Source organism: Schistocerca piceifrons, chromosome 3, assembly GCF_021461385.2.
Source record: "Schistocerca piceifrons isolate TAMUIC-IGC-003096 chromosome 3, iqSchPice1.1, whole genome shotgun sequence".
In the NCBI taxonomy this organism is placed as follows: Eukaryota; Metazoa; Arthropoda; class Insecta; order Orthoptera; family Acrididae; genus Schistocerca; species Schistocerca piceifrons.
In genome coordinates this window covers 293,500,954-293,526,308 of record NC_060140.1, presented here as the reverse complement: position 1 = coordinate 293,526,308, position 25,355 = coordinate 293,500,954, and the positions used below count along the sequence as shown (strand labels likewise).

Genomic DNA, 25,355 nt, shown 5'->3' with positions numbered 1-25,355 from the left:
GTCAAACCACTGAAAATCCTTAATTGCCATTTACTCTTTTTATTTGTTACAAGTGTTTTGTAGCTTGCCAGCATTTACAAAAACAAACCAAACCCTGTGACAGAACCTAAAAAACTGTAAACGTAGTTTTTTTGTTACAGTGGTACATTACATAATGAACACTGATTGTGCTCTTAGATTATTAAATCTGTAACAGTCTGTGTTTGTTTGTTTGTTTGTTTTGTGAATGACATCCACAATGCATGTAATGCAGAATTGTTCTGAACTACTGATTTTCTGACTGGAGTAAATTTTTTCTCCGTTTGAGTCACAGAATACAGCATTGCATCATAATTATTCAATGAAAACACCTGCATCTTCCATACACACATCCTGTGATATAATATAAATATTACAATTAGATGGTGGTTTCATATGCACATGTAACAATTTGACGGATTCTGGAAGTTGTAGTTTCCAATGTTTTAATGTTTGTGCTGTGTGTCTGAAATGTGCCTTCTGTTTTGACTTGACACCTTAGTAAAATTATTTAAGTGGTATTAGGTGTATTATGTTCCAAGTAATGCCGTTCACTCCAACTCTCAACAGAAAACTTAAAAATATGTTGTCCAGCTGATTTTCCCTCTGAATGAGTAACTGAAAGTGTTTTTACAGAATTTTGTACTGTGAACATTAAAATTAATATCTCCATTAAACTAAATATAATTCCAGTTTAACTTCCTAATGCAGTTTAGCTTTTGCTACATATTTATTGGCAGTACTTCGGTGAGACGGCGCACAACCCTGAGACAAACCGGCGGCCATCACGGCTGCACTCACCTGGCCGTGGCATGCTGCAGCAGGCGGCTCCACCGCTGCGGCAGTATGCCTCCCCTCCACCATACCGCCCATTGCAACAGGATCCTGACTTCCGTAGTCGACGTTCCAGTGAGGGCTGTGACCGTGACCATAGCCCTTTTCGATCAGAGCGTCGCACTAGTGCAGACAACTGGGGTGGATACAGGTGTGTACGCAGGACATAATATCATAAAAGTAACTTATAATAAAATGATCACAAGTATTTTACAGCCGCCTGTTACTGGGTTTTTTCAATTACATTTTATTTTGTAAAGTTATAAAGCTGATCGTTCATACACTAATTTCTTTTAGACTGTATTATGGCATGTTATTTTCAAGTGTAGCTGCAATTCATGGACGTTACCAATATCCTCAAATTCAGGTAGGTTTGTCAATGGCTTCCTTAAAACACTTGAAGTGAATGACTTTATTTGTCCATGAAAAAAAGAGGATAACTTGTAATTTCTCCCAGTCTTGTCCAGTTTAACCTCTGTTTCATTAATACCCTGTTGATATTGTATTAAACTGTAAGTACTGTCTCCTCCTCTAGCACATTACATGCAATACACACCTACCATGAAATAACGCTTGCTTACCTTTCTTAAGAAATTTGAATTTTCATCCATTCATAAATGAACTTTGTTGTTATCCTCTAGTTTTCCATTATGATGCGGTAAATTAACGTAAATTGGTTAACATTCTGGTGCTTGATCAGTTCGCTACCTCTTCCCACCAGTCATTCAATGAGTCACTTTTATAGCAAAAGTTTATGGATGAATTGTGTTACTTGCGAAACCAATACATAAGGTTCCCTGACAATGAGGAATTCTGCCTTTCTTCTGTACTTGAACTTTCCCCATGAATAATAAATAAAATTTACTTTTCTATTATTTGTTTATCCTTCACAATTACAGACTATTATCTGGAAAGGTAACAAAGGCCATAAAACCCTCATTTTCGTGAGAAAATAAAAATGTATGTATTGATTACTTGTTGCTGGTAAGTACAAACAGAACAAAAAAATTAAAAATGCTATTACTGAGAACATCACTAAACCTAATACTATTACTACTTTGTACCACTACAAAACTACTGTAAACACATTGCTACTACCGATCCTGGTTATTAGGGGGCAACTAAACTGTAGATGCTTGTTTCCACTACTGAATCCACTCTCAAACTGCCTGCATTAACAATCTTTCTGATGGTTTCCTTGGGCATAGAGCAGCATGTCACTGTAACAAGTGATTCCAGAATTCAGTGAAACATCTGAGAATCCACACTTCCATAATCACTTGCACCAATGTGATAGAAGGTCTTGAAAAACTGCTATGAGGGTCGAATGAAAAGTAATGCCTCCATCTTTGTTTATTGGGTTTGGATGGGAATATTTTAATAAATCAAATGCAGAAATAATCCATAGAATGTGATCTTTAATGATCAATATTCAGTTTTTCACATAATCACCAGCCAGTTGGATACATTTCTGCCAATGATGAAAAAGTTTTCTGAAGCCGTCACGGAAGAAGTCTACACTCTATTTCCGCAACCACAGTCTCTCAGTTCTCTCAACATCTTCATCAGAAGCATAATGATGTCCCCGCAGATCATCTTTCATTATTGGGAACAGCTGGAAGAGGAGTTCCTGGCAAATTTCAAGTCTGCGCACTTTCATTTTAGGAGTCAGCATCCGGGGTACCCATTGTGCACAGATCTTCTGATAGCCAAGCAAAGCAATAGTGTGACCTACATGTTCTTGTAAAAAGCTGATTGTGCTTGTAATTTCTCTCTGAGTGATACGACTATCGTCCTGAATCAGTCTGTCAACACTTTGCTTGTGAAATTCGGTGGCTGCTGTCACAGGACGTCCAACTTTTTGTTTGTAACGCAGGTCAGATGTTACCACCTCAGCATCTTTAAACTTACTCACCCAATGATGTACAGTACTCACATCAACACAATCATCATAAACTGCTTTCATTCTGTGATGAATCTCCTTTGGGGTGACACCTTCTGCTGTCAAGAATTCAATGACCACACATTGCTTAAATCGCATTGACCGACCGTCTGTGCAGTGTTCCACACTTTACACTGTAACAACACAACCGTTCAATGATGGGGCGTCCCAGCAACTGGAGCTGTAGAGAAGAGGCTACGGAACAAGCCAATACCTGCCGCGTATCAATGCTACCAACTGTTGAAGAGTTATGAAGGTGGAGGCATTACTTTTCATTCAACCCTCGTACATTCGCTGGTTGATAACCTCAGTTGCCTTTTCATCTGTAGAGTATATCATCAAGCCAAGCCGATAGCATGTTGACATGCGGTTGAATGAATGCTTCATGAAGTTGTCCTTTGCGTCCTGGATACTGTGTGTGCAGTGTTATCCAACATGCATGAGATTGACCCATTCCTCAGTGCTGTTTTGGGACCCAGCATTCTTAATATCTGACAACCATTACCCACTGCTTAATTGTAGAATACGAAGTTTCTCAACATGTTATCCGGAGTGTCCACAGTGCAACAGTCATTGGTTTGCCTTTTGTTTTTGTACAGGTGTGTAGCTTATGGCCCATGGCTGGTCAGTTAATGTATCAGCCCACTTGACAGGTGAAGAAATTTCATTTTTAGTCTCTCTCAGATGTTAGGGAGAAATTCATTGCTCTCCTGTTTTCACCTGAAGTGCCCACTCTTTTTTCCACAGTTAAATATTTGATCTTGTATTTATTTTTTCATATTGGTCCCTGTTTCCAAGTATCCTTTGTACTTTCATTTGAGTGCCCTTCTTGAACCATTATAGGGTCCCCTTTTACCTGATTTCCTTGTCCAGTGGGCATATTCCTAGAATTACTAACAGTGCATAATTTGGTTTTGTAAAGTAGCCACCTGTTAATCTTAATAGTACTCCTCTTTGAACTCTTCTGACTAACAATGATGGCTTCCAAGCTGAAATCTATGACTCCAAACGCTTGTACCATATACAGCTGACGCTACAATAAATTGGTGGTATGCTCAGATTGTTTTCGTGAGAGTCAAAATTGCTTATTTTCAATCATTATAATTTTGCCCACCATTGTACCTTTTCTGCTTGCCTCATCTGTATGATGTTCAAAATTGCAATGTTCATTCCCGTAATTGTTCTTAACCTGTGCTGGTCTTCTGTCTCATCTCCTTTATTGTTAGGATTCACTGTTTCAGTTAGCAGGGCAGTGGACTGTTACCAGCTTTGTTACCATCCTATCATTTCTTTTGAGCAAGGACTAGACTATTGGTGAACTTCGACATAAAAGTTTTCTGGGTATGGTAACACGTCATAATGTATAAAACTACTGCTGCTGGAGAAAAACCAACGTTTCGGCCATGGTTGCAGCGGCCTTGTTCTTGACCAGTAGACCCAGAAGAAGACCACTGCAACTGTGGCTGAAACGTGGTTTTTCTCCAGCAGCAGTAGTTTTTTACATTATGACATGGTACAATACCCAGAAAACTTTTATGTCGACTGACTCTGGTCGCGGAAGCCTATGCAATTATATTGGTGCACATGTTTTCTTGTAGAAGGTTTTTTTTACTCCCAGGGAACTGTTTTTAAGATAATCTCCACAAATTGTTACCATTGTTCCATTTTTATTTCCCATGACTATTGCTTAAAACGTTGTTTAATATGCCTATATGTATGCAGCCTATGGATTCTTTCTTTTGGTCACACTGCTGTGGCATGGCTTTCTGGCTCTTCTTGTTTCTCATCTCAATTTTACGCAATGCCTTGGTCCAGGTGCAAGGTGCTCCCATAGAAGCATCTCTCCTGGTAGGTTTGACACCTCCATTTCTCTGTGTATAGCTACTGTCACTTCTTGCACTTTAAAATCTACATAATTGATGAGCAATAGGCTTCCAAGACACTGAAACACCCTTCTTAGTTCTTCACAATTAGCCTCCTTGACGTTGTATTTGGGCCTTGCAAGCACATTTTCGGTGGTGTTTGGTATTCCCTTTTAGTGGTGATGTAGTGTGTGATATTATGATGATGCGATGTCATTTCATGCACAACCTTTCACATGGCGTGCCTCTGTTGTATATGCCAGATTGACATCTGTCTGTGACAATGCTCCAACCCTCCCTTCCTAGGGTGGCAGATGGTGAGGTGTGTTCAATTCCTTCAGGTTCAGTTCTATGATGGTTTCTTCTGGTTTCCTTCCACAATCAATAGTTAGGCGGCTACGTCACAACACTGACTTCGCTTTTGCGTCACTGATGTAGACGCAAGAGGCTTATTTTTCTCTAGGTGACCAATATCCTTTACCCATAGCTGATACTCATCCATATCATCACTAAATTGAAAATACATGGAAATAAGGATGTAACTCTCCTTTCTGTTTAACATTTCCACACAGGTTACATGTTCTGTACAATACTGTCAAATTTTTATCACTGCAGTGGCCTTGTTAAATAGTATTATTGCTGCCATAGGACGTTGCCCTTGGAAGACTGTCTGGACAGTTTTTGACATATTTTAAACCTTTCCTGTCTCCAAGAACAGTGTACTAACTTGAACTCTTCTGCCACTTTTCTATTCTCATGTAGTACACTGGCACATCTCATGGTATTAAGCTGTACTATATTTATGTTAATTGAGGATGAATGCAATCCCATGCTACATGACCATCCTTGATGACAGACTGCTTGTACAACATATTGAAGGTATATAATTAATTCCTGCTGGCGGAAACCTGTTTCAGTAGAGTCATCAGTGTTCCATTTCTGTTAGCAAATTTTTCACTTTAAGATGGATCCTATCTATGATACCAGGTTCAGGAAAAGTAATATACTCTCCTTTTGGGTGCATATTCTTTACCAGGTGTAGCAAGTCATTGGCTCTTCCAGCCTGCAGAGATGTCACATTCCCTATACTTTCATAAATCTGTCGCTGATCTGTTCGGTGTTCTATGTTGTTAATAGTTTTTTGTTTCCAGTATGAAGTGGCTCTGAATCTCATCCTGTTTTTGTCATAGATTCATAATATCCTGCATTGACAAATCTTCTTGTACATTTGTAGGCAGCATAGTATCTTTCTCAGGTTTGTGTGCTGTCACATTCTACATGCAGTTGCCCAGTTCATCACCAAATTCTGCTCACTTGTATCATACATCACTCCTGCTTACATCTGTAAGCTTGCTTCCCTGTTGTACCACACCGTTCAGAGCTTTCCTGACTTTTTTGTTGGTTCTTTGTTGCTTTTTTGTTCTCCAGGCACTTTCTGTCTCTATATTTATACGACATGAACACACTTTTACTATTGTCTTTTTCTACTGTGACTTCCTTCCTCATAGTGTCCATAAATCGCTGCATGTTGATCACGATATTTTGCCAGATGACTAAAGTCTTGGCATTTCACGCACCGTGTCGCTACTAAGTTGTCTTTCAAACTGAACAAAATCTGAGATATACTCTGTGTCATTTCATGAGAGCTGTTCTAACATGAAGGTTCACTTCAATAACTTCATAGACCACATTTCCTCCCATTGATCCTGTCCTGAATAGTAATATAAAGTCACATTCAAAGCTTACATTTGTCAGTTCATCTTCAAGGTTTTGTGTGTACATTGCACCTGTCAGTGCCTTTACATCTTTGTTGTCTGAGTGTCACAGAAGATCATTAAAGATCTCTCTTTCTCAGGTTATTGACATATCAGTTTCTTGTACCTTTTTGTTGTTCATTATCTTTTCTTCGTCACTTTGTGTATCAGTTTCCAGGATGCTTGATCTTCCTTATACAGTTATTAAAATATTCTTGTAATTAATTCACCCATTTTGAATTGCTTGGTCCTTGCTGTAACTTTAATGAATACTTTATTTCCACAGGGCAACAAACAGCAGGGTAGGACCAGAGAATCCTTCCTCACAAGTTCCAGAAAGTCAGCATTTCGGTAGTCAGGATAGCTATCTTCAGCTGCCTGGTTGCCGACGAAGCCTGGACGGTGGAGATGGCGGAGGAGGAGGGGGAGGGGGTGGAGGAGGCAGTCGCAGAGAGTCATCTAGCTCTCTTCCAAGTACAGACTATCTTACACCTTCGGATAGTAAAGACAGCCTGTACGGATCTACATCTACGCTTACAGGGGGACGCAGCAGTGATGATTCAATTATCATTGACAGGATACGGAAGAGCTTTGAGCAGAAAGAAGAATTTTTGAGGCGGCCTAATCAACCCATTTCATGGAGTGTCCTTGAAAATGTGGTCAGAAATCAGCAACAGCATCATCATCAGCAGCAGCAACAACAACAGCAGCAGCAGCAGCAGCAGCAGCAGCAGCTGCTCCATCATCATAATCATCAGCAGCAACACCACCTCCATCACCAACAACAAATTCATCAACAGCAGCAACTTCAGTACCAACAGCAGCAGCAAAATCAGTGTTACCAAAATCATCCACAGACTGCAGCCCAGAATTCACAAAGCAGGGCAATTATTGCTAGGGAATTCTATGCCAGACCACAGAAATTTCAACGTCCAGTGTGGCCACCAACTAATTCTGCTTCGTCACTACCATCACAAATTGCTCCACCTAGTGATGAAAGACAGGAATCCCCAGTGAGAACTGCTGGTGCAAGAGTTAATCATGTGAGACCCTTGCATCAGAGTCTCCGTCGTGTTAAGTCTGATGTGGATGCTGAGCGGCAGTCTTCGGCATGTGGTAGTGAGGACAGCAGTAACCGTAGTGTGGCAGAGCACAGACTGCCATTTGAAAGAGCATCATCTGAACCGTGTGAGGACAGGAGTGTAAATAGGTCACAACATAACTCTCTCAGTGCAAAGTTACCGTACAGTCCTGTGGTGCCCATTGAGAGTGCAAATTCTCAAGTGAGAAGTGTTCCTGCTGCAAACAGACCTGGAACAGGCAAGACACCCTTTGTGACTACACTGACACGCATTCATGAAAACATACCTGCCATTGACCGCAGACGAGAATTTGCCAATTCTCAGTCAGAATTTGCATTCCAGAATCTCCAGCAGCCAGATCAGAGGTAAGTTGCACACCTTCCATCACCTGTTGTTTAACTGCATATTGAAAATAAGTGATAAAGCTTTTTAACAGACTTCAAAGAAATTACGTATTCAGTTATACCTCATTTTTGAAAACAGATTTTAGTTATTCATCAACACAGTGTATGATTATTTGGTGGCTGATACAGTTAGTGTATGCCTTGTCTTATTCTTAAAGTAATTTTTATAGATTATGTTTATGGATCACACTTGTGTGGCAGTAGAGAACTTAAATATGGCAGAGAAAGATGGGGAGGTGAACAAATCACGGACTAGACACAGGATTGTATGTTAAAGAAACACACTAGTGAAAATTTTAAGTTATCATCTTTCAAAGCTAAATGTCATTCTGGAATCTAATATGATTTAAAGAGGAAAGTAGTAAGTTATTCATTACTTGAACAGTTACTTTAAAGTAATGTAGACTGTATGCCCACTGTCTGCTTTTGTTCATTGTTCTGTATTTGTAATGTTATTGAGAACCACTGTGGTTTGGAGTCAAAATTTGACTGAAGCACCCCTCTCCCCATCCCCACACCTTGCTGGTTAGTGATTTGAAACATGGGAGGAAGGCAAGGGCATACCACCTCAAGTAAGAACATGCCTAATAAAAACATTGGTGCTCAAACCATCCTATGATTTGATGACAGTTTTACCTCTACTATGTACATAATCGAACAATTGAACATTTAAGAGAAGCACGACTGGCTATATTCTTCTACAAATTTGCAAACTAAATTACAGCAATTGATAGATTTACCTCTCATTTCCTTCTGATTGGCACTAACAGTGATATGTGCTCTGGTTAGTAGATACATCTCTATTTCATGGGTAGCATGATAAATGAAGTGATACACCTGTAGAAGCACATATACAACAAATAAAACTTAAAATGGAGTGCACAACTGCAGGTTAACACTATTTATTAATGAAAATGTTCAAATGCATAGCATATGAAAAAATAGTGTGTTATTACATGGAGCAAATTTTTATCTTTCTAAACTTAATTTTAACTTCATCATTAACTAGGCTATTTGTATTTTATGTCTTTTATATAAACCATTACTATAAGTTTAAGAAGTCACTCCAGAGTGAATAAGTAAGTAGAAATATACAGTGTCATTTTATGGCTGTAGATTATTCAGTGAAGAACATTGGTTAATTATTATCCCACTTTCACTGTTTCCTTAGATCCATTTCAAGACCCACAGAGGATGGACCTAGGCGTGAGAGGTCCTGTGAACGTATGCAACAAGTGCAACCTCAGCAGAAGGAAAATGTGGCGGAATGGCAAAGGCTTTCTCCTGAGCCTGAATTACAACCTGTTTACCAACGAGCAAGGCAGTTTGAAGAAGGCCTTCTGGCGGAGGACCGCACCAGCTTGTACCGCAGTGAATTGGCTCGCCTATCTGCCAAGAAGAGTGTACCAAATGTGGCTGTGCGAAAGCGTGAATTTGAGTCACGTTCGACAGCCTCTCCTCCTTCCTCATCTGCAGTAACCAGAGAATCTCGAGAATTGAGACGTACCACCCGTGAGAGCAGATCACTAGAGAGTGCTGGTATGTTCGAATGTGCTATTGAATACTAAACAAAGTATGTGATGCATTAATCTGTGCTTTGAATGCTGACCAGAAGAAGTGTCCCTTTAAATTTATTATAACTTACAGTTGCTTACATTCCTGTGTATTTTGATAACTTTATGGTAAAAATAATATTTTATTTCAGAGAAATACATTTTCTCCATGTGATGCTCTTGCTAGTTGTTATCCTCTTATGCAGAATTTGTTCCTTGGCATACTGAGTAGACAAAAGTCATGGGATAGTGACATGTGCATGTACAGATGGTGGTAATATCACATACACGAGGTATAAAGGGGCAGCGCATTGGCGGAGCTGTCGTTTTTACTCAAGTGATTCATAAAAGGGTTTCCGATGTTTTTGTGGCTGCGTGATGGGAATTGACAAACTTTGAACGCAGATTGGTAGTTGGAGCTAGATTCAAGTGACATTCCGTTTTTGAAATCCGTGGGGAATTCAATGTTCTGAGATCCACAGTGTGAAGAGTGTGCTAAGAAAACCAAATTTCAGGCATTACCTCTCACCACAGACATGTAGTGGCTGACAGCCTTCACTTAATGACTGAGAGCAGCGACTTTTGCATAGAGTTGTCAGTGCAAACAGCTAAGCAACACTACAGGAAATAACCACAGAAATCGGTGTGCGATGTATGACGAATGAATGAGTTAGGACTATGCAGTATAATTTGGCATTAATGAGCTATGGCAGAAGACAACCAATGCGAGTGCCTTTTTTAGCAGCACGACATCATCTGCAATGCCTCTCTTGGGCTTGTGACCAAATCAATTGGACCCTAGACAACTGGAAAACTGTGGCCTGGTCAGATGATTCCTGATTTCAGTTGATAAGAACTGATGGTAGAATTTGAGTGAGGTGCAGACACAATGAAGCTGTGGGCCCAGATTGTCAATAAGGCACTGTGCAAGCTGGTAGAGGATCCATAATGCTGTGGGCTGTGTTTACGTGGCATGCTCAGGCATTTCCACTCCGACTGAATCAATAATTGACTGGAAATGGTTATGTTCAGCTGCTGGAAGACCGTTTGCAGCCATTCGTGGACTTCTTGTTCCCAAACAGTGATGGTATTTTTTATGGATGACAATGCACCATGTTACCAGGCCACGATTGTTTGTGATTAGTTTGAAGAACGTTCTGGACAATTCGAGGTAATGGTTTGGTCACCCAGATTTCCCAACTTATATTCGAACATCTGTGGGACATTCTCTAGAGGTAATTTCATGCACAAAATCCTCCACTGGCTACACTTTCGCAATTATGGACGACTGTAGAGGCAGCATGGCTCAGTATTTCTGCAGGGGCTTCCAGCGACTTTTTGAGTCTGTGCTGCATCAAGTTGCTGCAATACACCAGGCAAAAGCTGGTCCACCACTTTATTAGGAAGTATCCCATGACCTTTGTTGCCTCAGTGTATTTTATCATATTAACTGCCTGTTGTTTGTGATGAGGGAGATATTGTGGTGGGAGGACTAAATTGCTTGTTGAATTGTAGACATTCATTTAAAAAGTGCTTAAAGATATGTAAAATGGTATTGACTGGAAAGTGAGGTTTCATCCCAGTAGTGTGATGCACAAACCCTCTCTAATTTGTATTTGATTTTGGAAGTCGTTCGTCAGGCTGCCTTTCTCTTCTTACTGCCATACATTCCTGTTTGATTGAGATTTACAATTCTGAGACAGCCTTGGGTTTCACTTGGGCATTGGCCCATAGTCATAGACTCATATCTCCTGAACTGTGTGTCATACAATGCTATAAGCTGCAGTTACATTCAGTAATATATGTTGATATTGCCAGCAAAATTTGGTGCAAATAAAATTATTAACAAAGAAATAATAAATTAAAACAACATGCCTGTGAGATTCAGCTCCAACTACCATACACCTGCTTGCACTGTTATTGATATGAGATGAATTTTGTCGTGTGCTACATTGCGTAATTTCATTTTCATTCTGTAATTGTCTTTTATGCTTCCAAGTGTGACCCAGATTTACTGAACAAGGTTTTATTTATTTCGTATTGATTTCTTGACTTGAGACAGGAGCTATAATTTGAACAGTGTTTTATGTACATCATACAGTACATAATGTGACTCCCAACATAACTGTAGAAAATATATTAATTCAGTTATTGTTAACAAATGGGGAATTAATTGCTAAGAAATAATACACAGAAGTACATACTGTTTTTGTTATTAAAGAGTGGCTCTGGGTGGATAATTGAAATGTGGAAAATTTTTCATTTATTGACATATCAGAATAGATTTTATTTACTGGTTCTCTTCCTCACTTATTTAATTTGTTGAATGCTTTGTGTTCACACTGTTATGGTATTTATGTTTCTTGTCCTCAGTTTCACCCATTCTTGGTCCCAAAATTCTGAAGTTCAGAGTATCTTGTTTCCACATTCAGTCTTGCTCATTATGTTCCTTTTTTCCAACTGTTCAAGGGGTATTATAGCCAACTCTTGACAGCTGAAAGAGTGCAATATTTTTTTGTGTAGGACTCAGTAATATTAAAGTCACTATGCAGTTTGACATACCCACATTTTATACAAACATTAGCATTTTTTTTTATTAATTTAGACATTTTTGGCACCTGAAAATGTAAACCATACCATATGGTAACTGAATGGCATTTTCTTCAGTTCTCATTTAATCACCCTTGTGGCATGTCTTCACTGTAGATGAAAACAAAGCTTTGAGAATATTGTTGATACTTTTGGTGATGACTGACTCCATCAATACAAAACAGCATGTTCACAAAGCACAAAGATAGTGCATCGAGACAGGAGTAACAGATAAAATTTTGGCAGTGTTATATATTTGTTACAGCAAAATTGTTCAGGCTGAATTCAGTAACAGTTTATAATTAGGGACAGGAAAAAAATTGTTTGATTGTATGGTCAGCTTTGGTGATAGGTTTTGCCAATTTTGGTTTTAATTTTTTCCAATTTTTATGTTATTTGCTTCAGATTTTGTCTTTTTTTGTCAGTTATGGTATTAGTTTCTGACGGCTTCTTTTTGAAGTACTTTATGTTCTTATTTTTTCTTATTTCATTGTTCTTCTGTGTTATGTTGAAAACAAAAATATACCAATTAATTACATTTTATTTATTCACATCATGGATCATATTTATTTACATTATCCAAAAAGAAATCATTTACATTAAACCTATTAAGTCTAATCAGTTAACTTTGCAGCAATACCCTCTTCAAAGTTTTTCAAAATCAAGAATTGTCGTAACTTTAAAGGTTTCTTCTGCCTCCTGTCTGTCAGCATTTTACTATGGTTTGAAAACAACCACACAGAGTCTGAATTTAAACATGGAAGACAAACTGCCTTCAGCAAAACAACAGACATTTGATGTCCACATATTCTGTGGGTATGGAAAGTTGCTTTTCCAGTAAGTAATGAAGTTATAGGTACACAGAAATCTTTTTGCCATGTTAATATTAATTGAACTCTTTATCACCTCATGACAGAAACAAAAAGTTAGAATGATGGACATTGATTATTTGGATCTGTGGCCATAAGAGTTGCTAGCTTAATTTGAAGGTGCAAACTGGTGTTTTCTTCACCTCTGCTTGAAGTATTCGACCCTTCATATTTCTCAATTCTCCAAAAATTCATTCTCCCTCAATAATGAAGCTTCAATTTTAACGTGGAATGCAGTAATGGTTTTATATGGTAATATTGGGTTTCCCGATATTTTTGCCCAACAAATAGTAACAAAAACAATGCTGTTTGGAGTGACCTCTAATCTGGTGCATCAGTTAAACTACATATTTTTGTAATATGCCAAATACGGCACTTAGTTTCACAAACGCATAAATCAGCACAGCGCCCATTCAGTGATCTCTTGCAAATTTGTTTCTGATTGTAAAACAGAAGACTAGAACATTTATATCAATATTAATGCAATATTATCTTTACTTTTTCATGAATGACATTTGTGGTGTCTTTGTGATTTGTTGCATAGACTAGGGCCTAAACTACATTGAATGTTTATCAGACGCCGTGTTTGCACAAGAAAAGTGACATCCATATTTAGTGTTTTTCATATTTACACTTGCTTATTTTGGAAATATCTAGTTTAATTGATTTATTCTATTACATTCTCAAAATTGTATAACTTTTTTATGATAGATTCAAATGTGTCAGGAAATTTCATGTCAGCTACTGAAACTGTTGCTGGGACAGAGATCTTTTGAAGCAGAGAGTTTATGGTTGCTTTCTTATTTATAGCTACTGAGGCCATCGTTTTTCTCAGGAAATAGACTGTTAAGACTATACACAATTCTCAGTGTTGAGAAAACAGTCAAAATTCAGCAGCATTCAGCGATTATCAGTTATCAATATTAATAAATTGCTGCCCTTAGATTCAAGAAATTTTTACACAGGTATAGGGAAAATGCCAAAGTTAGTAACCTTTCATTAAAACTGTCTGTTTTGCCATAGGTCACTAAAAATCACAAATTTTGTGTTATCTTTAATTTTATCATTTACATGAAGTTTTCCTGTCCCTACTTATAATAAATTTGGACATTTAGTTGTTCAACTTGATTTCTTTTTTAGAAAACTCAAAAATTTTGTGGCTAAAGAAACTAAAATATCTGTATATGGTAAAGGCAGATGAGGCATAATGAAGATTTCTAGTTTCATGGGGTTTTGTCATTTAATTTTCTCATTTCTGTTTAAAGCCCTTTGAGAACACAGGCTTCCGAATAATATTATACTTGCTAGATGGTTTTAAGGAAGAGTGAACCATGTCTGTAAAATTTTTATCTTAAATTTAAGTAGTGACTTGTACTTGTCTTCTTGAAATAATTCTCATATCTCTCAATGAAGGAAATTAACTATACTATGTTAATTCTTTTGACTGTTGACTCTTCACTGATAGCAATGATAGACACTCAACTCATTTTAAATATAGTATCTGTGACACACTTTAAATACTTTCATGTCCATTCTTAATTCTAATAGTTTAAAATAGTCAGCTTTTCTGATTAAATATTATAAGTGAGTAAAATGGCATTATTATTCAATTATGTGGCAGTAGTTGAATGCATTTTGTGTTGTTTTAAGTATGAAATCTGATTCTCAATTTACATGATGTCTTGTTCTATGCATAGAACTCTCTAAGAAGAAGAAAGACGGTGAATTGATCAACACGGGGGTCTCAGGCAACCGTATGATTTTAGTAGGCAGTACAAAGCTACACTGTGAACCTCCTTGTGATTTCAAGCAGTTTAATGTTGCTCCAGGTATCAAGTGTGTCACCTAACATTTAACACAGAGTGTCCTGTGGTAGAATTGTCAATGAGAAACAGCTTTTGAAATCCCCTGTACCTGTGTCCTAATGTATGGCCACTGGAATGCCCTATCTGTTTTTTTTCTGTGTCAATTTAATATAATATAACAGCCAGTATACATAATGTTTGTGTTTGCTGTTAATGGTCTCTTTTCTCATGCTTAGTAAAAATTGAAGTTTGCTTCTGTTGAGTCTGGTGTCATTTGTATTAGTTTGCCATGTAATCACAACAGGCTGAACAAATTGGACATCTTTTTAGGTTACAGACGATGGGTCATTTGGTATAGTGCTTCATGGAGAGAACATTTGACTGGCTGTTCACAGCTTGCAATACATAGCTGTATAGTTACTTTGGGAGTGGGAGGGGGGAGGAGGGTGGGGTGTTGATGAAAGTATGATCAGCCAACCTTACTTGTGGTTCCATGTCCTGAGGAAGGATTTGCCATGATCCATTTTTTGTCACTCATTAGGTCACTAGTACCTCTTCAATTTCTACTTCCCATGTGCGTATAACAGGCAAACTTAATCACAGAAGACTTATTACTAGTCAATGCTCTGTTTTTAAAAAAAATTATGTTGTTTTGATGATTGGTGTTCTTACCTCTGATTTTCATTCATTTCTTGTGTCCCTTGTTTAAAGTGCTGTTAAGTAGTTTGTACATTCAACTTAGTAGTTAATCTACTGCTTGCCTCCTCCTGCTGTAATCCACCAGTTACTTTAATCCATGTTTGAATTTTTATTCACTCCTTTATTTGCATCTATGGTGTAAAAGTTAAATAGCAGTGATAATAAATCACTGACTTGTCTTAATTGTTTTTGACATCTTCATTATATTTATTTATTGTAAGAATTCTGCCAATCTCTAGATTTTTGCACACTAGGTGTAACGTTTATTGGTTCATGCCTCCTGTGGTAGCAAGATAATAGTGTGTCCCTCTTTCATAGATTTTGGTTGCAAGATTGACTAACAATGTGGGTCTAGTATCACTCTGTGTCTGTTTTGGAAGGTATTTTATCTATAATGCTTGGCTTCATATTTTTCAGGACTGTATAATTGTAAAACTGAATCTCTTATTTCTTCCATGTCAGCTTTTTCTTCCTCCACAAGACAGTATTCTCTACTTTCTCAACAGTTCTCTCTTATCAGTTCTGAAATTTGTATTTCTTTATGCTGCTTGTCAGATTTGTTTCCACTATTTTTTATTCCCACAGTTATGTACATGTGCTTTTGTCTTTATGTATCATACATCAACAATGGATTCTCTGGCCTAAATTATTTCTATTTTTAATATACTAAACTTCATTTTTGGTTAAATTGTGGGAAGTGTTGTGCTCAGTCTGGTGGGTATCAGTTTCAATAATTTCAAAGTACATTACTCAATTTGTCAGTGTTACTTTTTTAATTCTATTTATCTTTGACTTCCTTTTCATAGTTACTAGGTTATAATCACAATTTGTGATGTCACCAGCATATGCCTTTCAGGCCATTGCATATTTCTGATAACATTATCTAATCATGGTGGTGAAATTGATATCTTGCCTTGTCTTCTGTTTTCTTTTCTTTTCTTTTTTTAATTATTCCATTTAATTTCATGGATTTTTCTCTGCGTATTGCCTTAGGCAGAGTGATCTGCCATTTGTCTTTTCTATTATTGAACACCTAAGAAAGCTAAGAAATTCATGAGATATTTTTCCTATTTCCCTGTATTCATTAAGTGATATGAGCATTGAATGTGGCACGGATGGGTTCAGTATGAATTTATTGGAATTCTCAGAATAATAGGTCTGTCATTGATTATTCAAGGTGATTTAATTGAAAACCAAGATTTTTGTGCATTACAGTTTCTCAAATTTATTATAGATCCAGAAAATTTTCACCACAGCAATTGATAAATTACGCATTAGATCCTGTGATTGAAGTAATTTACCTCTTTCTCGTTTCCCTTCAGTAATCTCATATAATCTAAATTTAGCATAGGAAAAGGAAGCTATTTCTTATGAGACGCAGATTGAGAAGACTGCATATGCTGTACATAAATGCTGTAATTGTAATGCATTGGTTTCCATTGCCTTCTACCACTCCAAGTCTTTGACAGATGCTAATTCTCCAGTTTTCAGGGGCAGTTCTGTCACAAAGATAAATTGACACTTCTTAATTATATCTATTACCCTTAATGAAGCACTAACACTGTGATATGGAAACTGATCATTTCTGAGACCTTCGATTATCAGAGCAAAAAGACTTCTCCAAAATCATAGGAAAACTGAGATTATACTTGGAATTTCTGGACTTCTACTCAGTGACATGAACCACTAGACCCATAATTAACTTTCTTCTCGGTTTCCAGTAAAAACTTGTCAGTTTCTACTAATACTGTAGGTTTTTCAGTGTTATGCAGTAACTGTGATTTGCATTTGTATTCTCACTAAGAGCTGCGTGTTGTGTTAGAATGTAAGCACGTAATGCTTGGTGATAATTCTCTCTCTCTCTCTCTCTCTCTCTCTCTCTCTCTGTGTGTGTGTGTGTGTGTGTGTGTGTGTGTGTGTGTGTGTGTGTTTGTAAAAACAAAACTTACAAACAAAACTGTTTCTGGACAGCAGTGCACTGACAATGATTTTCGTAAATTTCAAAATTTAAAAAATCGGTTGTTAAACTTTAAATCTTCACTTACTAAGTATAATATGGAAAATAATTTTGTATAAAGTTAAAGGTGGATATATTTTAGACTCTCTTGTTCACTAGTATTACATTCTTTCACAGTGACCTTATTCTGAAAATAATTTATATCATCGCCAGTTTCATCTGTGTGTCACTAATTCATATGTCTTATTTACACGAAGAGTTATTCTTACCACCACACTAATTTCAGTGATGTGGTTAAAAGATGATGTCATTGTCATATGTGTTGTTTTACACTGTATACATGCTTTTGAAGTGAAGTGTGATAAAGGCCGAACAGGGATACAGCTGTAATTGTTGTTCTTGTGTGATGAGTGAATTACATGTTCCCCACTGAAATTTGTAGTTCAATATATGCAACTAAAATACAATGATTGTGCAGATTTTTTCTTCACTTTTCGCGTGATCAGACAATCTGAACATCAAAATAACGTTTTAGAATAATGTAGGGAAACAGAAGGGTACCGTTTACTAGTGGAAGGCCCTTTTTGGAATATAATGGAATATAAGTAATGGAAGAAGTGAACTTATAATTGTGACTGTAGTGATTGAAACACACACAAACTAACTAAAAACTCTGCTAGCTTTTGGATGGATCCTCCTTCAGAACTGAAACAACACATGAACATAAAAACAATGTCTCTCTCTCTCTCTCTCTCTCTCTCTCACTCTCTCACTCACTCACTCACTCACTCACTCTCTCACTCACTCACTCTCTCACTCACTCACTCTCTCACTCACTCACTCACTCACTCTCTCACTCACTCACTCACACACACACCATCTTACAATGATAATTAAGTATGTGAGGTAAGAGATTTTGGATTATTAGGTGTGTGTCACAATCACACTCTTCAGTATGTAGTAGTGATCAAAGTGAAAGGCTGACCTGTCTTCTGCGTAGTATGTGTATTCTATTACATTTTCACACTATAGTGGTCTCTGAAGTGGTTCAGATTTCCCTCAGCAGCTTGTTGGAGTGCTACCTCACAATCAGCTCCTTCTTATTTTTTGGCAGTACAGCTCTTGATGGGACTTGGCCTCATCAACTTTCCTTTCCCCTTACATCTCTGTTCTCTGCTTTCCTCTTCCATCCTCAGATCCCCATCTTGGTAATGTCAACCAACACATTGTTCAGCCATCTAGCTCTTGGTCAGTCCTTCCTTCTGTTGGAATACAACTTGCCTTTCATGATTCATTCATCCTGTCCTCTGTCATCCTCTCCATATGCCGTGACCAGCTTATTCTTTGAGATTTAATAAATTTAATGATGTCTTTCCCTTGTATAAGCTCTCACATCCATAAATTTTTTGCATGGTTTTTCTTTCAAATTACCTTAGATTTTTCATATTTGCTTCTGTCATTGTCCACATTTCTGATTCATATGTAGCAACTGGTTGTACAAGGTAACTCGCCATCAGCTGACAATAATAAAACACCCATTAACTTCTCAGAATTAGACTGCACATTGTATGTGTGTCTGAACTCAATTTTTTATTTGATATTTTGTCTCGAAACAAAATTTCAAGAAATTTGTATAATTCATTCATCTATGTAACGAAACTTTTCCTTCTGTTTCGTGAGAGATAAAATGTACTTTTCTTCTGCCCCCTTCATAGAACCACCTAGTCATGAACCACCTGTGCGCTTACGTGCACGGTCCAACTCAGCTGAATCGTGGGCTGCTGCAGCTCGAAATCGAATGGCAACAGCTTCACCAAGATGGGAAGATGAGGCAGCAAGGGGCCGTAGTTGTGAAAGGGATAGAGAGAAGCTGTGGGACAGAATTCAAGAACAGAACAAGGACATTAATGACAAGGATAGAAACTTGGAATGGGATACTGGAGAGGAGCCACCTCGACATCGTGCTGTTAGACAGGATTCTTACTTGGCTGCTGTGAGGACGCCATTTGGTACAGGTATGATTATAGTTAAGATTGTTTTAGTTGTTTACATTTACCGTGTGTATTAAGATGTCACTTCAGAGAAGTTGAGAGTGCTTGTAGCATTTTTGGGTTTCTCAAAATAGACTTGCTTCCTCTTTTTATTTTTCCTGGTTGCTTGTATATATGTTTCTTTACCCATGTGTTCTGCACATTTTGACCATATATTTTAAAAATTCACACATCCACCATAACCTTTCCACTAAAAATGCAAAAATTTCCAATGCCATTGGGAAAACAAATTGTTTTTCCTACACCATTGCAAAAGCTTTCACTGCATTGTCACCACTAGACTTTCTTTAAATGCTTTTACAGATTTTTCATATCAATGTTTCTACAAAATCATTTCACTATCTACAATTCATTGCACATTATTCTTTTATTTTTCTTGCTTGATTCCAGTATTTCCAGAAATTCTGCACTCATATGTGCTATTGAAATGTTAAATCATTTTAAACTACTTCTCTCACTTGTCACTCAATGATACTTTAATGTTGGGATCAGTGTTCATAAATGCTCATATTGAGGTAGTGTCAATATCTGTCTTTGGTGAATTGTGTCAAATGGTTACTGGCATATCATACTACTTTTGATAGATGTTTGTGCGGTATAGTGTTTTTTTTTTTGTGCTGTTGTTAGTTGCAACTGTAATTGTGAAACTCGGCTGTTGGCACATAACCTATACATGTGGTGTTGGTAGTGGGGGATGGAAACACTGACATTCACAGTCTCAAGTGATGGAAGGCTCACTATAAACAGTATTACATGTCTTTGTTTTTTCATGAGACACTGAGGAGAGGTATGCCACTGCCACATTTCCTTCTCTTTCACCCATTATCTGTACTGATTGTTGAAGAATATTTTGAAAATTTTTGATAAGATGAGCAATTTGTCTAAATTCTCATTATGATCAGGTCTACCCTCCAGTTATTTATTTAAATTTGTGCCAGTGTACCTCTGAGACATTGTACAACATAATATACATAAGAAAAAAGCTATATTTTTCTTCTGTATTATTTGATATGTCAGTAGTCTCTGAGTAAACACAAAGTGCTGCCTTATCGTTTGTGATGTGATTCTGTGAAATAGTTTTTGTTAAATTCTGAGTGGCATAATTTTGTTTCTGGATGTATCACATGTCTTTGTAAAATGAAGTTAAATAATTCTTTGTTCTTTGTAAACGGTGCTGCACTGCTTCAATGTGCTTAATGAAAGGCATTGCAAAACCACCAAAAGCTGCTCTGTGTGTGTGTGTGTGTGTGTGTGTGTGTGTGTGTGTGTGAGAGAGAGAGAGAGAGAGAGAGAGAGAGAGAGAGAGAGAGAGAGAGAGAGAGAGAACTAGCTTTGGTCAAGGAATGATTTTCATCATGAATATCGTTACATCAGATTAAAAGGCAGATGCTGCAACTGATAATTGTGTATTTAATGTCAAGGATCATTCCTTTAACCTGATTTAATGATACCTTTGACTTGAAGATAGCCATTTGACCAAAGCCGGTTGTCGATAAATAAATATGCATAACAGCAGCTTTTGGTGCTTTTGCAAGTACGTAATTTTTTGTTGAATTTCTGCATGTAATTGTGTCAACATGTCATTCTCAGCATAGCTCTCACAAAAGCATAGCAGTTTTATTTAACTTTCAGTTTTTTAACAGAGTAAGTGTACAAGGAAAGCTCCAGTACACGCAAAACTAAACAAAATACTTTTATCCATCCTTTCTCATTGAATTCTCAGCTAAGCAGATACACCACTTCATTCATTTTCAATTCTCCCGCATGATTTGTGATAGGTAACATCACATGTTCACAGTCTCGTCAAAAACTATGAACAGTGTGTATGTAGAACAATAAAAATGCATGAATGAAAAAGAAAGGCTATAACTGAGATAGCTGCAGTAGAGTTCTTTGCCTTTAGCACACAGTTATTGATAGTGCCTTCACTGCACCCACAGTTTCAGAATTTTTTTGATAGCACTTTGTACATGTGTTAATTTATTTTCTTTAGTTAACCTTGTTTATTTTATGCTTGTGCTTATGTGTATTTTGCTACCAGAACGACCCAACAGGCTCATAACACACCAGACACCACAGTCTGTGACCGAGAAGGAGGGAGGACATCCTGTAGTCTCTTCTGTGTGTTCTCAAATATCCCCTCCTCGACCTACTCAGTTAGATATACCCAATCCTGCACGTCCTGCAGAAATGGGTCCAGGTGCTCCGGCAGCTGAGGGAGATGCAGTCAAAGGTTGGGGCTTGTAGCTGTTGTTACAGTTTGTACAGATGCATGCATTCCGAGTATTAAGTTGCCTTACTAACACTGAGCAATGGCCAGAACCTAATTTATGTTGGTCATCTGGTAGGCTTGCACAAAATTTTCAAAACTAATTGTTTAAATGAAGACAGAGCCTTTAGTACTGACAGAAAAAGAAAAGTTAGAGGTATAATTTACCTCATTTCTGTTCGAATGTGGTGTATGGCACATGCATTTGTTAAGGTAAAGCAGTCTAATAGATTAAAGAAAAAAAGTTTGGGGGTAGATTTGAATACAGTGCAGAACAAAGTCTTTAATATGGTTTATAATACAGTTTTAAAAATGTTATGTACTGTTGCACTGACAAAATTTTAATTTGAGTTCTGTGTACGAAACTTAATTTGCTTGCAGAAAGAATTTCGTGGTGTATGTTAAATATGATTAATGACGGAGGTGTACTCCCGACAGTAGGAAATAATTCTATTTCACGTCCTTGTCTTGTCTTAGTGCCTGTCATCTGTGGTACAGCCACTCAATCCAGTCATGTGCTGTAGCATATTTACAAATGTGCTCTAACTAAAATTTTGTGTAGAAATCTTGAGAAGCGAAACTCCCTGACATTGCTATAGTGTAATAGTTGTGGAGTACTCAATTAGTATTGCATGAAAGTCATTCAGTGCTGTGCATTAGTCAGGAAGTGCATGCAGTATTTTTTATTAAGTTACTGTAAAAGTGCTGGTTGCATGCATGGGCTTGCTGTGGCTTTTAAGTTTAGCAGTCCAACAATGAAAGTGGATTGTGGATTGCTAGCCAAGAATTAAGTTCAGCCAGTTTTCTGTGTGTGTATGACCTCCAGAGATGAAAGAGTATTATTTTTTGTGGTTACATGAATGAGTGAAAGTGGGGGGAGGGGAGGAGGGGGAGAGAGAGAGAGAGAGAGAGAGAGAGAGACAGAGAGAGAGAGAGAGAGAGAGAGAGAACATGCATGCACAGACTTATGTTTTCCTTTATAACATGATTCTCTTTTAAGGGTTGGTAATCCTGAGTTGCCATTGCCATTTTAAAGTAAATTATGTAAACCCTGCCACAGGACAGTGTTTTCCCCAAAATTTCCCACTGGTCTCATAATTTGTAGTATAAAATATTGACTTATCAAAATGTACAACATATAAGTAAGTGATAAAATCTTCTTGGGTTATCATTTGAACCATGGCATCATGTTCTTGCAATGTTTTGAAGCACTGGAAACTCATTGAAATGTTGTAACAACATGAAGCCACAACTCGGCTGATAACCTGAGAAGATTTCATCAGTGAAATTAACCTAAAAAGCCTGCACCCCTACATATAATTAATTATTCATTTGTAAAAGTATATTATTTATCAGGTATTTAAATGCTTGAAGAATAACTACATAAGACTACATAATTCTAGCTTTGTGACAGGTATATTGACCTTTTAAAATTAGTGGCTTGGATAAGTAAGCAGATTGTACCCAAGGCCTGTTTTATACGATTTCTGGTTCAATAGTTAGGTCAATGCAGTATGGTTGGATTTGGGTGGGAGTGTTTTTATAGATGAATTCTTTGATGGTGCTTAAGTAATGTAAGCCTTTTTTCAGTTTATTAAATTTAATACAGTATTTCTAGTAGCTCTGGTTTGAGAGGATTATATGTGGGGAATAATGCTGTTCGCTAAAAGTGGATAGAATCACAACCAGATTGTTGTGATTAAAATTTAATTGTTAAATTAGTAGAAAAACTGAAATTGTAAATCTGCTGTTTGTGTTTAGTTGACACAGATGTCATCTAATGAGATACATGGGTGAGCAAAAATATGGAAACACAAAAACCCAACATAGTGCCATGCCTAATACATAGTAGAAAAATGTTGACATTCAAAACAGCTTCCTAGTCATCTCAGAATGGATAAATACAGGTCCTGTATGGTTTATTCTGTATTCAACTGCAAAGTAGTGGAAAGTTTAGGTAATGATATGGAGACAGATAGCTATCACACACCCTTCTCTCCAAAGTAGGCAGCAAAAGCTCCATTATTTGGGATCTAGTGACTTTGGTGGCCAGGAGAGATGTGGCAATTAATTCTCCTGCTCACAGAACCAGTCCTGGATGATGCGAGTGTTTGAACAAGGGCCCTGTCATCTTGGAACACAGCATCACGATTGGGGAACAGTACCATAGGATGGACCTGATCAGCCAAAATCGTCGCATAATCCTTGGCATTGATGTGATTTTGCAGTGTAATAACATTAGGGCCCATGGAATACCAAGATATGGCAGCAAGCAGTCTGTGTTGTAGGCTTGGTATGACATATCCCAGATGTAAATTGTGCCAGAAGTTGGAAACAGTATAAAATGAGACTCATCTGATGTGATGGCTTTCTTCCATTGCTCCATAGTCAAAGTTTTTTGGCTTTTCCCAGCTTATGGGCATTGTTTTGGGGCTGATAGTGTTTCTGAGTGCAACATTCAATTCTGCAATAACTTTTGCAGCTGTTGTTCCCTTATTTTTCGTCACAATCCTCTTCGTGATCATTTGTCATGAGGACTCAACATACACTTTCATCCCTTTTGTGATTTAGTGGATGATAATTGTCTGCTTTCCTTGTATGTGGTGGAAATCTTCAGAAGTCTTCAATATGGTGCCTCTTGAAATGCCAGACACTTTGGCTGTCTTGATTATGGAAGTGAGCACCAACAATTTGCCCATGTTCGAATTCACTTAGCTTCGACATAATTCTACACAGAACACTGTCTGACCACAACTGATGCAACATATTGAGAACATTGCACAGCTTCCATTTGTGATCAAACACAAAATGCCCCCTGCAAGCTTGGCAAGCATCTGTAATTAACTTCAAGCATGCATTTCTTGTGGTATGTCCATATTTTTGCCCTACCTTGTAAATTGGTAGTCTTTTGTGTTCACATCAGTGGAAGATCAGACAAAGATACAATGCAGAAAAACTGGGATTTTTCTAAGGTTAACAGGTAACAGTGCCATACACTCTTGCCATTCTAGCTGGTTGGAAATATCTTTTCCACTAAATGGTATGGATGTTGCAGATGTGATTCAGAGAGATTATGGCAGGAAATGTTTATTATGTGCCAGAAAAAAAATTGTGATTCATGTCAGCAAAATAATTCAAACTTGTACCTAAAAGTCTCATTTTATCATTATAGGCTGAAAGAAAAATATTTATACTTTTTATTATGTGTGCTAATTTATCCTCTGTCAAGTGTTCAACAATAATGTGCTGAACTGCTTAACTTAGGATCTTATGGTCTTTTTCCTTTATTTTGAAGGTAACACAGGCCAGCCTAGCCCTCACGTACCTGTTGTCATCAGAAGGCAGAAAGCAACAGAGCTAATAGGTATTTGTGGAAATTTACTCATGAATACTTTTTAATTTTAATAAGTACTAGGAAGAATTGATTTACATCCAGTTATTAGCATTGTGAAAGTATCAGAACAGATATAATTAGTACAGTGGAGGAACATTTTGTGTTTGTTCTACAAATATTGTCACACAAAATGGATGCATACAACTCTTTAATTGTTGCATTGTTGCTGAGGAACTGTGTGCCAGTTATCATGTTATTACTATTGAAAATGTAGAACTCTGCTTAAATACTTTGTTGTCTGATGTGTCATAGGTGTTTCATAATGTTTAACCC

The 25,355-nt window shown here is 37.4% G+C and overlaps 1 protein-coding gene across 1 annotated transcript in view; it reads left to right on the top strand.

Moving 5' to 3' along the window:
• LOC124790080 overlaps positions 1-25,355 on the top strand; it is a gene marked incomplete at its 5' end in the record, with an annotated part of 634,243 nt that overhangs the window by 506,882 nt on the left and 102,006 nt on the right. Inside the window, 7 exons of the mRNA XM_047257646.1 lie at positions 759-1,003; positions 6,697-7,857; positions 9,068-9,435; positions 14,605-14,736; positions 19,084-19,383; positions 21,461-21,652; positions 24,984-25,052. Of these exons, the coding sequence (XP_047113602.1) occupies positions 759-1,003; positions 6,697-7,857; positions 9,068-9,435; positions 14,605-14,736; positions 19,084-19,383; positions 21,461-21,652; positions 24,984-25,052 (2,467 nt within the window). The remainder of the gene's footprint in view (positions 1-758; positions 1,004-6,696; positions 7,858-9,067; positions 9,436-14,604; positions 14,737-19,083; positions 19,384-21,460; positions 21,653-24,983; positions 25,053-25,355) is intronic.